Below are 12,775 nucleotides of genomic sequence, written 5' to 3'. Positions count from 1 at the left end.
GTCTCATGTCTGTTAATTGCGTGCGTTCTATGGTCGATTCGTCTGTTTTGCTAAATGAAAAACCCGGGGAAAATCTGGGGGAAAAAACTTTGCTACCTAAACCTGAGACCGACTAACTCGGCCACGGAGTGAAAAAAGCCCATTAAAGTTCCTCGCATCACCGACGGGATTCGAACCCGAGCCTTTTTCCACCCGGTGTGGGGAGGATCCTGACGATACCACTGTGCTACCCACGCAGACCCTAATGATGAACAGCTTGGCTCTGGTAGTTACAGCTGTAATGTTGTAGGTTTCACAAACATGCCTGAGCCGGAGAGTTTCACTGGGAGTTTCCATCTGCTGAGTGCCATTATTAATTGATTTCATTGCTTTCGATCAGTCTGTATTCAACATGCAGCTTGTGACAGACCTACTCCTAGGGAAATGGTTTGCATTTGTGCTGGCAGCTGCTCTCTGAACGGCTTTTGCAAACGATCTAGTGGATCCTTTGGGATCAATCTGGGGTTCGTGTACAGTTCTCTCAGAGGGGAAGGAGGTAATTGAGTTTGGTTCTCTGCTGTTAGAAAAGTAGGATGGTCCGAGACCTGTGGAAGTGGGTAGTTGTAAAAGGGGAGCTGGGAGGTCCTAATTGGTCTTGTGAATGCGTGTTGAGGGCGCGAGAGAACGGAGGAGCCCATGTGTGTGGTATCTGGGTGCCTTGGTTTTGGCGGTCCTCCATAGGTTGGTTGGCAGGGCTTGTTGGGCATATTCTGTTGTTGTTGTAGGGTTGGCCTTTGCGAGGCTGCATTGCGCAATTCTCTCAGCATCGGCTTCGGATTTATATATCTTGACAAGTTCCTGTGATGAAAGGATGTGGGCATTGACCGAGGCATGACCAAGTTTGGAGAGCTCTGAAAGGTTACGTAAGTCGATGACTAAGTGAAAAGTGTGTTTAAGGTCAAACGGCACCAGGGGGTTCCCCCATCTCCGTGTAGTTTTCATTGTCATGTGATAGAGTACGCCGTAGGGGCCAGAGAATTAAGTGTATGGAACTTGTGGTGTGTAATGTCGTGTACCGTTGTTCTTCTGACCTATTAGCCGCTGGGCCCCTGATGGGGCCTAACGTTGCCCACAGTTAACCTCGGGGAGGTTGACCAGATACACCAGTTTTAGATATTTACTCTGGCAGATCCTGCCACCTAATTTCCTAAGATTTCAGTGGCTAGGACCTAAAAAAAAAAAAAAAATTAGGGGTAAGCGCTAGAATTGGAAAGGCCAAATGTTTATAAACGCGATGTAATTTAGACGTGATTAAGTTTGAACTTTGTGTGGGGCATACGCTAGCTGCTGTAGGTAGAGTAGGGGTCTGAAGACTGGGGGGTGATAGGTAGAAATATGGGGACGATAAAGAAGGCGACCCCAATATGGTCAGTGAGTCCGGCCCTGGCCCCACCAGAGAATAGAAGGCGGAGGCAGGGGGGATAGGGAAGACTGTCTCCCCCCCCTTCGCTGCCAGGAAAGGGAGTAAAAGAAAACCAGGCAAGAGTGCCCGGTTTAGATCGCCAAGATGGCGCAGGGGTGATGAAGATGCATGGCACTTCAATATCCAGTGCGGTCACATATGGGGCAGTATCCCCGTCCAGGAGTGGTTGTCCAGTTAATGCAGTCACTGACAATGGTCAAGTGTCCTGTGGGTTTATCAGGTGTCATGTCCAGTATAGCTCGATTTAGAGCGTTGAATGTGCCAGGTATTGTCAATGAGGATGGTTCCTCTGTTAAGGATACAGTGGCTCTGTTTCAGCTTGGTTGCTTCTTGTAGTGGCTATGCCGTGCGACGGATCGTTGACGTGCAGTGTGGTTGGAAACTCATCAGTCGGAGAAGTATCTCCATCTTTGTTAGCACTATTTCGGTTGATCATAGGGACTTCGAGTTAGAGTTATAGTTTGGTTGCGATTCCAGGCATGTGTTGTGTCGGGTATGATGGTGGAAATAAAGTCGGTGACTATGAACGTTAGGTCCTTAATTTGTTTTCTGAGCCGTAACAATTCATCTCTAAAATCAGTTTTGAATTTTGAGTCGATAGTTATCGCTAAGCAGTTTTTCCAGATTCTTTTTTATTGATTTCACCATCTCTTCAAGACTGCGCCGTTCAATAAGCATATCAATGTTGTGAGATGGAGGATTCTGGTAGGTTATTTTCTGTGTGGCGGAGCAGTTGTTTTAGCGGATGCAGGAGGGAGGTCGATTGGGACGGTTTGCTGCATTTTACTCACATCAAGAGTTTGGAAGTTATCTAGGTTTTGGTCATCGGATTGTTCATACTCAAGCTTTCCATATGTTCCTAGACAAGCTTCTATAGCCGAGTTGGATATTTCATTTGGGACGTCTAGACTCTCGCTATTGTGTATTTGATTATATTAATTTACGTTTTCAATACAAATACTCTTTCCACTTTTAGAACCAGCATCAGGGTTTCATTATAATGCTGCTTGGAATCTATCACTAGTATACCGCCGTCTACAACGATTTCTGTAGATTTGCGTTCTGGAGGCAACTGGCTTACTGGAGGCTGTAACATTTCCATTAACATTAGCATCATAGCTCTCATTTACGGACGACTGTATCTCGATATCAAAATCATTGCAGTCAGTCAGGCGCCTGATTGACTGCAATATTACTGAAAGTTAGTATAACATAAAAATTACATTTTTAAATAACGTTCTCTGTTCGATATCAAACACAAAGTACACACTGAGAATGAAGTATACGCCCTACTTCTAGAAATTTAAGTCAACTCGCGCAAACGCTCTTGGAGTGACGATAATGTTGGTAAGACGAAGGTAGGCGCATTGACGGAAATGTGGAAAATACGCGGATGATATTATTATTTATACCATTTGAGCGCGGGGCCCTGTTCTACAGAACCGGTGGAACACGCTTGTGGTACACATCAGAGTTGTATGTTTCAGAGTTGGCCATAGATCACATTAATTCTTACATTTATCAACGGTATATGAATATATATAGATTCTTTAAGCGTATTGCAGGCTTTATCGGCTGTGAGATAGCTTTCATGCAGTCCTGCCCAGGAATCAACAGATGCAAAGTTCTCTTTCTGAATGTTCGTTTGATAGCCGCTTCTGGGTCCTAGGCCATATTGCTTCTAAGTTTATGCTGACCTGGCTTCAACGTCTGCCAGTTCATAACTATAAACTCAGAACAGTTGGTCTAATTTTCCCGTATACAGTTTACAGACAGATAATATTTGGCAAATTACACTCCAAATGGCATGGACAGATTCCAAACAAGTTATATCAGGGGAACCTGTAATCAAATTCACACAGTCTAGTTCTTGTTCGCCTCCATAGGATAGAGTCATCATACACATTCATATTTGCTGAGAGCTGTTGACCTCCCCATTACCTATGTGCAAGAACTGCATATCATAAAATATGACGAACTAAAGCAATCGTTCGTCATGTTTTATCCGAGTGTACGTGTTTTACAAATGAACGCTGTTGTTCTCGGTGTAGTACAGTGATAATAATCACTGTCCACTCCATACAGGATAGAAAATATCCAGGTTCCAATTCTGTCAATGAAGCAAGTTTTATTTTCTATAGGGAAACTAGTTTTTTGTCCAGCAAAACAGGCAAACCGATCAACGAACACACAATTTAGGACATTAAATATACATGAGTTGTTCTTGGCTAACCATAATATGATAATTTAATTTTAAATTAACACCGTCTATCTTTTATTGTTTTTAGCCATCTGATAGAGTTTATGCACTTAAATTTTATCTGACGGTGACCATGTTTCAGTTGTTTTTACTTATCTAAAATCTATAAATTTGTTTTGATTTATTTAAAATATACTCTGGATGCATATTTATATTTATGTACCTTTTATCTTTATACTTACCACAAACACCTTAAGATATAGCGACCTATGAGTACGGATCACTGAAGCCATTTTCCGTTATATGTCTCTTTTTTATATGACTTTGTCCTGGCACATTATAGTCTCAGTTTCTAATGTGCCAATAAAACCCAAACCGACTTTTCATGGGTCGCATCGCGCGGAATACCCGTCGACTTTCAAAAGTGAAGAAGAAATGGTGCCACATCGTTTGATGCCGAAGTGCACCAAACCATGCGGCACTATTTTTTGGTTCACTTTGGGTCCACAGCGCAGGCTGTCGGTGCTGGATCTAAGTGATGATTATAGTTAAATTTATTTAATACAGGAGTGCAGTAGCATACACTTTTTGAAGTGACAGAGTTTCATGCTTGCTTACTGCTAAATACGGTTAATGATTCTATTTGTTGTCAACATAATTAATCTAAACTCCTCAGACATGGTGGTCGTGCTCTATAACCCATAAGAAATCTCTATAAACAAGAGCATTTCTTATGGTTTAATAAGCAAATTTCATATATATTTATTATGCATTAATAAGAGAATAAGGTGAATATTTCAATATCATTTATTGTTGCCAAATAAATTATTGCTTTTTATGATTGTTAGCAGTGTTAATGATAAGAAAACGTATTCCACATTTTAATTCCGCAACTTGGTATTTACTTATGATAGGGCGATGGTGGCGGTCCACTTGTTTGCTATCAGAAAGACGGAACCTACACTCTCGCTGGTCTTGTTTCCTGGGGTATCGACTGTGGCCAACCTGAGGTTCCAGGTGTGTATGTCAAAGTTCAGAAGTACCTGGATTTTATTAGCAAAAATACGGGCTACGCACTGCAAGACTACTGGCCAAAAATTTATGCTGGATGATTTATATTTGTTAGAACTAAATGCTAACGATGATCATGAACCATGTAAATAAAATATTGTACGAGTAATGTTTGCAAAGTTATACCTTAAGTAAAAGGAGGAGAGGAAAGAAAGCTGTTAACTTTAATGTTTGCATTATGTTAATGTAAACATTAGACGAATAATATTAGAATTGATATTGATGTAAATATATCTGAAACTATAACACATTTTGTATACATACCATTGAACAATTTATACAAGACCAAAAGAATTATAAAATAATCAACCAACGTGAAGTAGTTGTAATAAAAAAAAATTGTACCAGATCATGAACTTATTTATTTTTTGCATGTACAGTGCCATGGTTTGCATCTACAGAATTTGCATTCATAAGTTTACGTGGCACACCAACTGCCGAAATATTTTCCTTACTCCACCAGAGTTCAGGTCTTCCCAACTATGGACGGATGTCCACTGCATAGCCGTCACTGTAAAATTATTCCAACGAAGTTATCACGGCTCGTAGACATGTCATCAAATTGCAATTTTGTCCTCAAAGCACTTTTTTTATTATTTATTTATTGTACTAGGCGGTTCCAGCCAGTTTCCCTGACGCTCCACCACTATTTACATACTGTACACATAATTACAATTGCTCCTTTATAAGATATTGAAGTTCTGCACTTCATGTGCTCTCTCCATTACAGGGTAATGAAACCCAATTCATGTCATATGAGTTTGAATCTCTGCGAAGAGAAACAGCTAGTGAGAAAGTCCTCGCAGTAGCCCTCTTGAATCATTTTACCTGTCTTCTTCCATCATATATACCGAAGCCAAAGAGACATTCTACATGCATCAGTTTCACTCTCGAAAAATTGAAATTGCTATGGAAGTATACAGTGCAGAGCACGGAAATGCAGGGATCATCTTATTCCACTTTGCGTTCACACAAGAACACCGTTTCGCTGTAAGAGATATCTGCATTTGTGTATTTTCACAGGGTAAGCTATCCACCATTAATCTTAACCTAACTGCAAAATCTACTTTCCAATGTCCAGTGGACTATTTACCCCAACCAGTCAATCTTTTATTATTTTTTTTTCAAACACAGGTAGTTTTATCACCATTCTTCTTGCTCCATTTGCAGCAGGATTTGTGTTCTCTTGAAAATGTGTACTACAAAATTCTGGAAAGCATCAAAGTCCATCCGTGCCTTCAGTAGAAGGGTCTCACATTCAGAAGTCAGTGTTTGCACGCGCTGGGTGCTCCATCAATCAATTCCTCTCGTAGATCCTGGTTTTCATGGCACCTTATACAGAAGATATATCCAGTCTTCTTTTTCTCCACAAGTACACGATGAACGTGCTGAAATACCTAATTAATTTAATTTTTCCAAAGAAGGACCTGTTTTGCTGGACGAAAAAAACCCAGTTTCTCGGTAAAAAAACAAAACATTACTATCGATGCCTGAGACACACGAACACAGCCACGGAGTGAAAAAAAGCCCATTAAAGTTCCTGGTGTCATCGACGGGATTCGAACCCCGACATTTTCTACGCGGTGTGGGGAGGGCGGTGACGACACCACTGTGTTATCGGCGCAGATCATAATATACAGCAGGAACCAGGATTCATAAGACCAGGAAACGTTTTTCCAGATCCTTCAGTATCCGGTGTAATGATCCTCAGCCCACTGTACCATTCAGTCTTTACAGGCTCCTGTAATCGATACCAGCTCGTTTCGATTACAAGATCTCCGATGCCTAGATGTTATTGGATCAACCTTGAAACACCCGAGACACTATCGAACATAAAAATCTCTGTAGAGTTGCAGCTTCCTAGATACACATACCAATGCTTCTGGAGAAGATCATTATTGCATTAAATTTCACGCATAAAGAATATCATATATGTCTACCTGTATTATATTGCATTGTACGAACGCATTATGTCGTTGGAAGTGGCATTTTACTAAAATAGATGTACCTAATAAAGTTTATATATATACATATAATATATATAAAAAAATATATATATATTTTTTTTTTTTTTTTTTGCCATTAGCCATTACATTTGTATTATATCATCAAGTAGTCCTAAGAGCCTTAGGACTGCTTGACAGTCTTGTTATGACTCGTGTAAAAAAACTTGGGAGGGTAAGCAATCTCTCCTAGGGCTAAAGGAAAAACTTAAAATATTTTCAACATTCAAATAAACTAAATCCAGTCTCATAGACATGAATTACAGTGACATAAATTATCACTTACCTATCAGGTCAAAAAGGAAAAAAAAAAAACCTTCAGCCACAACTATTTAAGCAGATCCACACATTCTTCTTGATAATTCGCTAACCACACTTTCTGTGGGCTCCAAGTGCCATGCGATCTCTCTAGTGCGATTTTAAGATGGAGACACTGCTGAATATATCAATGCCTTAATCCTTCAGAAAATCCGGAACCTTGAGGACTTCCTCTCCGGTTTTGGACTTCACATCAATCCTGAGAAGTCAAAACAGTTCACTTTCTCTCTTAAACGGAGCCCAACAATAGTGCAACTCATTTTAAGAGGATCAGCGATTTCTGCCTTCCAACATACAGATCTGGGTGTAATTTTTGATGAAAAGCTCACCTTTCTACCGCACATAGACCACTTGCAAATAAAGTTCTGCCGACTCCTTTGGATGATTAAACAACTTATGCACGTCCATGACCAGGCTGTTGGGTGCAGATGTATTAAGACGTGTTTATCCGGTCATACTCTATGGCGCCGAAGTCTGGACTTCAACTGCTACGACCCACCTTAGACGGATTTTCGCGGGGGAATTCTTGCTACTGAAGTGGGCCATTTGAAAATTTCGGCTTCCCCCTGCACCAAGGCCCACCAAGATGGCGGCAGCTCTCAACATCAGACGTCTTCCTGCCATCATTCACGAGAGAAGACTCGTCTTTACAATCAAAATGTAGTCGGCATTATTTCAGTACCAGATTTCTGGGCTAACTGCGGATGGAAGATCCAGGTCCCAAGTCTTAGGGCTAATCCAATCCTACAGGCCATTCCAAACCGATTAACGCTATCTGATCGGTTCCTACCCGTGCAAATTCTGCAAGACATACACTCCTTGGACGGCGACCTCTACAAATTCGCAGTCGATAAGAAATATAGGCAGCAAGTAATCGGTCGACTTCCTTCCCAGGACCACGTCAGAGGACATTACAACCTGCTGTCGAGGACCTATCCATCACTGTCATGGATCCATCACTCCAGTGTTCAAACCTTTCTGGAGTCATAATGCTGTTTTTTTTTTTTTTGGTTTTTTTTCATCTTTCTTTATGATGTGTAATTTCCTTTATGTAAACTCTTGGCTTGTAGCCGTGAAGGGAGTTGTATACAGCAATGTGCCTTCTGTATATAATAAAGAGTTCTTCTTTTTGTAGGGCGAGTACTAGTTCTTTCATAAACCCTCCTCCGCTTGCGATGTTACTGCAATCTCTGCTTGCGCCGACCGGGCTAGCTAGGTGGGTAAAGTGCCTGCCTGGCAACCCAAAGGTGGCGGGTTCGAATCCCGCCTCGGGCTTGGATCAGAGTAAATTCAAAAACTTTAGGAGATGCATTATGGCCACAGAAGCCGATGCGCCAACAACTAACAGGAAAAAAAAAAAAAAAAAAAAACCCTGCTTGCGACGTTACTGCTACACGCGCTCGAAACGTTACAGTTATACCTTCTTGCAACGTTACTGTTACATCGGCTAGCAGCATACTGCTCTCCCATTCTCCTGATCACTTGGTCGCTGGTTGGCACTGCTTCTGCCTCCATGTGGCAGGGCCAGTAACCTGGGAGAAGAAATTCACTCTGACATGACCATGCATCGCATGCTCGCACGTATGGGCTATACCAGCAGACGACCCCTACGGCATCCTCTCCTAACCAAGGTTCATCGGTGTAAGACTCGCTTGGTGCAAAGAGCATGCGAGTTGGTCGTTAGAAGACTGGAAGAAGGTGTTGTCGGGTGAGTCACGTTATTTACTCCACACCGTGGATGGTCGTGTATGGATTTGGCATCAACAACATGAGCCTCTTGATCGATCATGCGTGGTATCAAAAGTGCAGGCCGTGGTATCAAAAGTATCACTGGTCCCCGCTATCGGCAACTGCTTGCTGACTGTATACACTTTTTCCCGAATGGCGATGATGTCTTCCAAAATGACAATGCGTCGAGCCATCGGGCACTTGTTGTGCAGGAATGGTTTGAGGAACACAGTTCTGACTTCAAGCATATCGAATGGCCTCCGAACTCCCCGAACTCCCCCCCTCCCCTGATATCAATCCCAGAGAGCACTTGTGGGACACTATGGAAAGGTATATCGGGCGTCTGGATATACCAATCACTTCCATACCTGCATTGCTGACCGCGTTACACACAGCTTGGTCATACCTCCCGAACGTTTCCGACACCTTGTTGAATTAATGCCACGTCGGATAGCTGCTGGACTGAGGGCAAAAGGAGGATCTACGAAGTATTAGGTAGGTGGTTATAATTCAGTGATCACTCAGTGTATTGCCTTCTGGGACAAATATCTCCCAGTCAGATGGAATAGAACCCTTATAGAAGCTATCACTTCCCCGTAATATTTATCATAGTGGACGGGCAACCTTGTAATCCATTTAGAATCCCACAGTGGAAGTATAATGAAGCACACTGGATTACATTCTCGCAGCTTACGGAATTTTATCCTGTAAAAAAGTAAGGAAGTCGCAAAATCGGGCATTGGGAAAATTGCGACGTTACCCCACTACCGAACTTCTTATATCCTTTAAAAACGCCCCTGCCAAAGCAGCACGATTTATACGCCTTCAGAGCCAAAAGGAATGATGGGTCCAGTTTTTATCCTCAATTAATCAGATGACTAGTGCCAAAGTCATCTGGAATAAAATTCGGAAAATGAGAGGTAAATATACATCGCTTCGCTCATCTATGTTAGAGCACAATGGGTGTACATCAGCAGACCCAACTGCTATTGCCAACACTCTAGGAAAGCGTTTCCCAAACATTTTTATTCACGGAAAACTTTTCATCCCACAACATATTGACGGAACGCTTACGAAACACAAGTTTAGCGAGAGCCGAAGAACTGTTGCTAATATTTTATTACATATGAAATAAAGATGCTCCTGATGCACTGTGCATCAGGAGCATCTTTATTTCCAACACATGTAAAACCGAAATTCAAGTAACTGTCATTATACTTTCGTTTTGGTTTTTTATTAGTTGGTTCCTGTTTTTTTCACTTCGGATTTTTGGGGAACAAAACGCTGCGATTGTTCATCCTCACTTTGACGTGTGACAATATTGTGTTCAATTTCGACGACCACAGTTGCAATACTAGAAGTACCTTTTTTCAACCACAAATCCATGGTCATTTATTTTAATAATAATATTTCGAAATACTAATAATTATCAAAAAAAATTATACAAGGAAGTGAGTTTAGTCATGATATCGGTTCACTTCCTTCTTTCCTTCATCCCTGTACTCCGGGCTAAATCGCATACAAATGGCATACTTGCCATACTAGATCACCACATTGCTACCTTTTCGTAGGTGTCATTACCTCTACGCATATTTCTTTATGCAAAGCCCGCCAAAATAAAGTGTTCCGCGGTCTATGCCAGTATATTAATAACCGAAAAAAAAATATGCTAAATATTATAATGATACAAAAGTGGTGTACGCTACAAATATGCAAAATTTATTTATTTTAATTATTAATTACGATTTTTCGCGAAACACTTGTTCGCATCTCATGGAACATCAGCGTTCCGCGGAACACAGTTTGAGAAACGCTGCTGTAGGAGAAGTATTTTTCAGTATATCTGCTGAAATCTCATACTCTGCAGAATTCATAGTTTTAAAGAAGCAAGATGAGAAACAAAAACTCAACTTTTCTTCAAGCAAAGCCGAGCCATATAACCTGCCTTTCAGTCAAATGGAATTAACTATTGCACTTGCTACCTCAAAGGCCACCGCTGCAGGACCAGATGATATTCAGTATGAGATGATAAAACACCTTCCATCTCACTCTCTATAGCCGTTTCTACCTCTCTACAACCGAATTTTTTTGGAGGATCAGTTTCCCGATTCTCGGGGAAGGGCAAGCGTCCTCGCATTCGCAAAGCCAGGAAAGAACCCCAAATCTCCTAACAACTACCGTCCTATTGTTCTGACTAGTTGCTTATGTAAGATTTTGGAAAAAAAAAAAAAGGTTAATGCTCACCTTGAGGCAAATGACCATTTGAACAAACAAGATTCAGTGCGGTTTCCGAAGAAATCAGTCCACTCCGAACCATTTGATTCGATTGGAGGCAACGATTCGCGATCTGTTTATAAAGCGTGATCACTTGGTATAAGTTTTCTTTGACATGGAAAAAGCTTATGACACAACCTGGAGGTAAGTGTTTTAAAAGACTTCTATTTATTTGGTCTTAGAGGTTTTATCCGGTGTTTTATCCTATTTTTGTTAAAACAAAATTTATCAAAACGCCCCTTCCAGGTTTGTGTTAGATCCAGTGTGTCTCGCTTCTTTTGCCAAACCCAAGGCTCTGTTCTCAGTATAACACTATTTGCTGTTTGCAGTCAAAGTTAACTCCATTACAAAACAGCTTCTTCATAATTATCTGTATTTAGATAATTTTATTATTTTTTGTCACCCTTACAGCATAAGAGTTATTGAACGACAATTGCAACAAACAGTCGACCACATTAGTTCCTGAGCATTAGCCAACGGGTTTAGGTTTACTGCTTAAAAGACCGTTTGTGTGCCTTTTTCTGCAAACAGAATCTACATCCTCACCCAGAACTCAGACTTGGACAGAATCCAATTCCTGTGGTAGCAGAAACAAAGTTTTTCGGACTCATCTTTGGTCAAAAGCTCACCTTTCTCCACGATATTCGTCAGCTCACAGTAAAATTTATGCACGAGAGGTTTGAATATGCCCAGTGTTATCTCCTCCAAGTTTTCGGGAGCAGATAGAAGCACATTATTGCGCCTTCACCGAGCACACGTACACGTTCTAAACTTCACAATGGTTCCCAAGCCTATTCTGTACTCTGATGGCTTGATCCAATCCGCCCATAGAGCAATCTGCATTGCTACAGGAGCATTTCGTATTTCGCCTGTCCAATGTCTGTACTTGGAAGCCAATGAACCACCATTGATGCTTCGACTTCAGCAGTTGTCGTTAAAATATGCCAATAAAATAAAATCCCTGCATGACCATCCTACGTGGACATCTGTTTGCATTCCCGGATTGCGGGGAATGTTATGTTGGTGAAACAAAGCATCGATTTAAAGATCGTATGGGGGGAGCATATCAGCGCGATAAAGACCGCGGATTATGGGAGGTCTGCTGTGCCGGAGCATTTTTGGGAGGAGAACCATCAAATCTCTCCTGACGAAGCTGTTATCGTCGACCGGGCACATAGATTTTGGGACTGCAAATGGCTCGAGAACTTGCGAATTTGCTCCTCTGAGAGTATCAGTATTAATAGAGACAGGGGAGTCTGTATTCAGCCCCCTCTTCGAATCTGTAGTTTTTGGATGGGATGAACGGTTCCGCCTGGCACGCTCCCGAACCATTTCCGGTTCCGGTGCGCATTTGGAGAATACTGCTCCTGTAGAAACACATGCTGTGAACCGTGAGCCTGCTGATATTTAAGGATGTATTGTGCGTTAAGCTTCACTGTTGAAAAAGGAGGTGGACGCATCTGAATGCTTCGGTGTTTTATCGCTTTTGTTTATTTTGTTTTATTTTATTGTATTTTATTTATTTTTTTGTACAGGCAGGTATCTTATTTTATCAGTTTTATCTGGTACAATTGTACTTTTCATTTTACTTATTTTATTTCATTTTATGATTATTATCATAACAACTCTAGTTTATTTTATTTTATTTAATAAAAGTTTATAACGGTTGATGTAGGATCGTGCAGTCATTGTGAACATGAACATTCCCAACCCCAGAGG

At 41.2% G+C, this 12,775-nt stretch overlaps 1 protein-coding gene across 1 annotated transcript in view; it reads left to right on the top strand.

Annotated features, from left to right (window-relative positions):
- Positions 1 to 5,067, top strand: part of LOC150083148 (uncharacterized) — a 107,499-nt gene extending 102,432 nt beyond the window's left edge. Inside the window, exon 7 of the mRNA XM_090377846.1 lies at positions 4,577 to 5,067. Within this exon, the coding sequence (XP_090233972.1) occupies positions 4,577 to 4,774 (198 nt within the window). The 3' untranslated portion in view covers positions 4,775 to 5,067. The remainder of the gene's footprint in view (positions 1 to 4,576) is intronic.
- Positions 5,068 to 12,775: the final 7,708 nt, after the last annotated feature.

The sequence above is a fragment of the Mastigoproctus giganteus genome, chromosome 7 (assembly GCF_048544385.1).
Source record: "Mastigoproctus giganteus isolate SK-2022 chromosome 7, ASM4854438v1, whole genome shotgun sequence".
In the NCBI taxonomy this organism is placed as follows: domain Eukaryota; kingdom Metazoa; phylum Arthropoda; class Arachnida; order Uropygi; family Thelyphonidae; genus Mastigoproctus; species Mastigoproctus giganteus.
The sequence above is the reverse complement of the archived record's forward strand: the minus strand, read 5'-3'. Positions and strand labels throughout refer to the sequence as shown.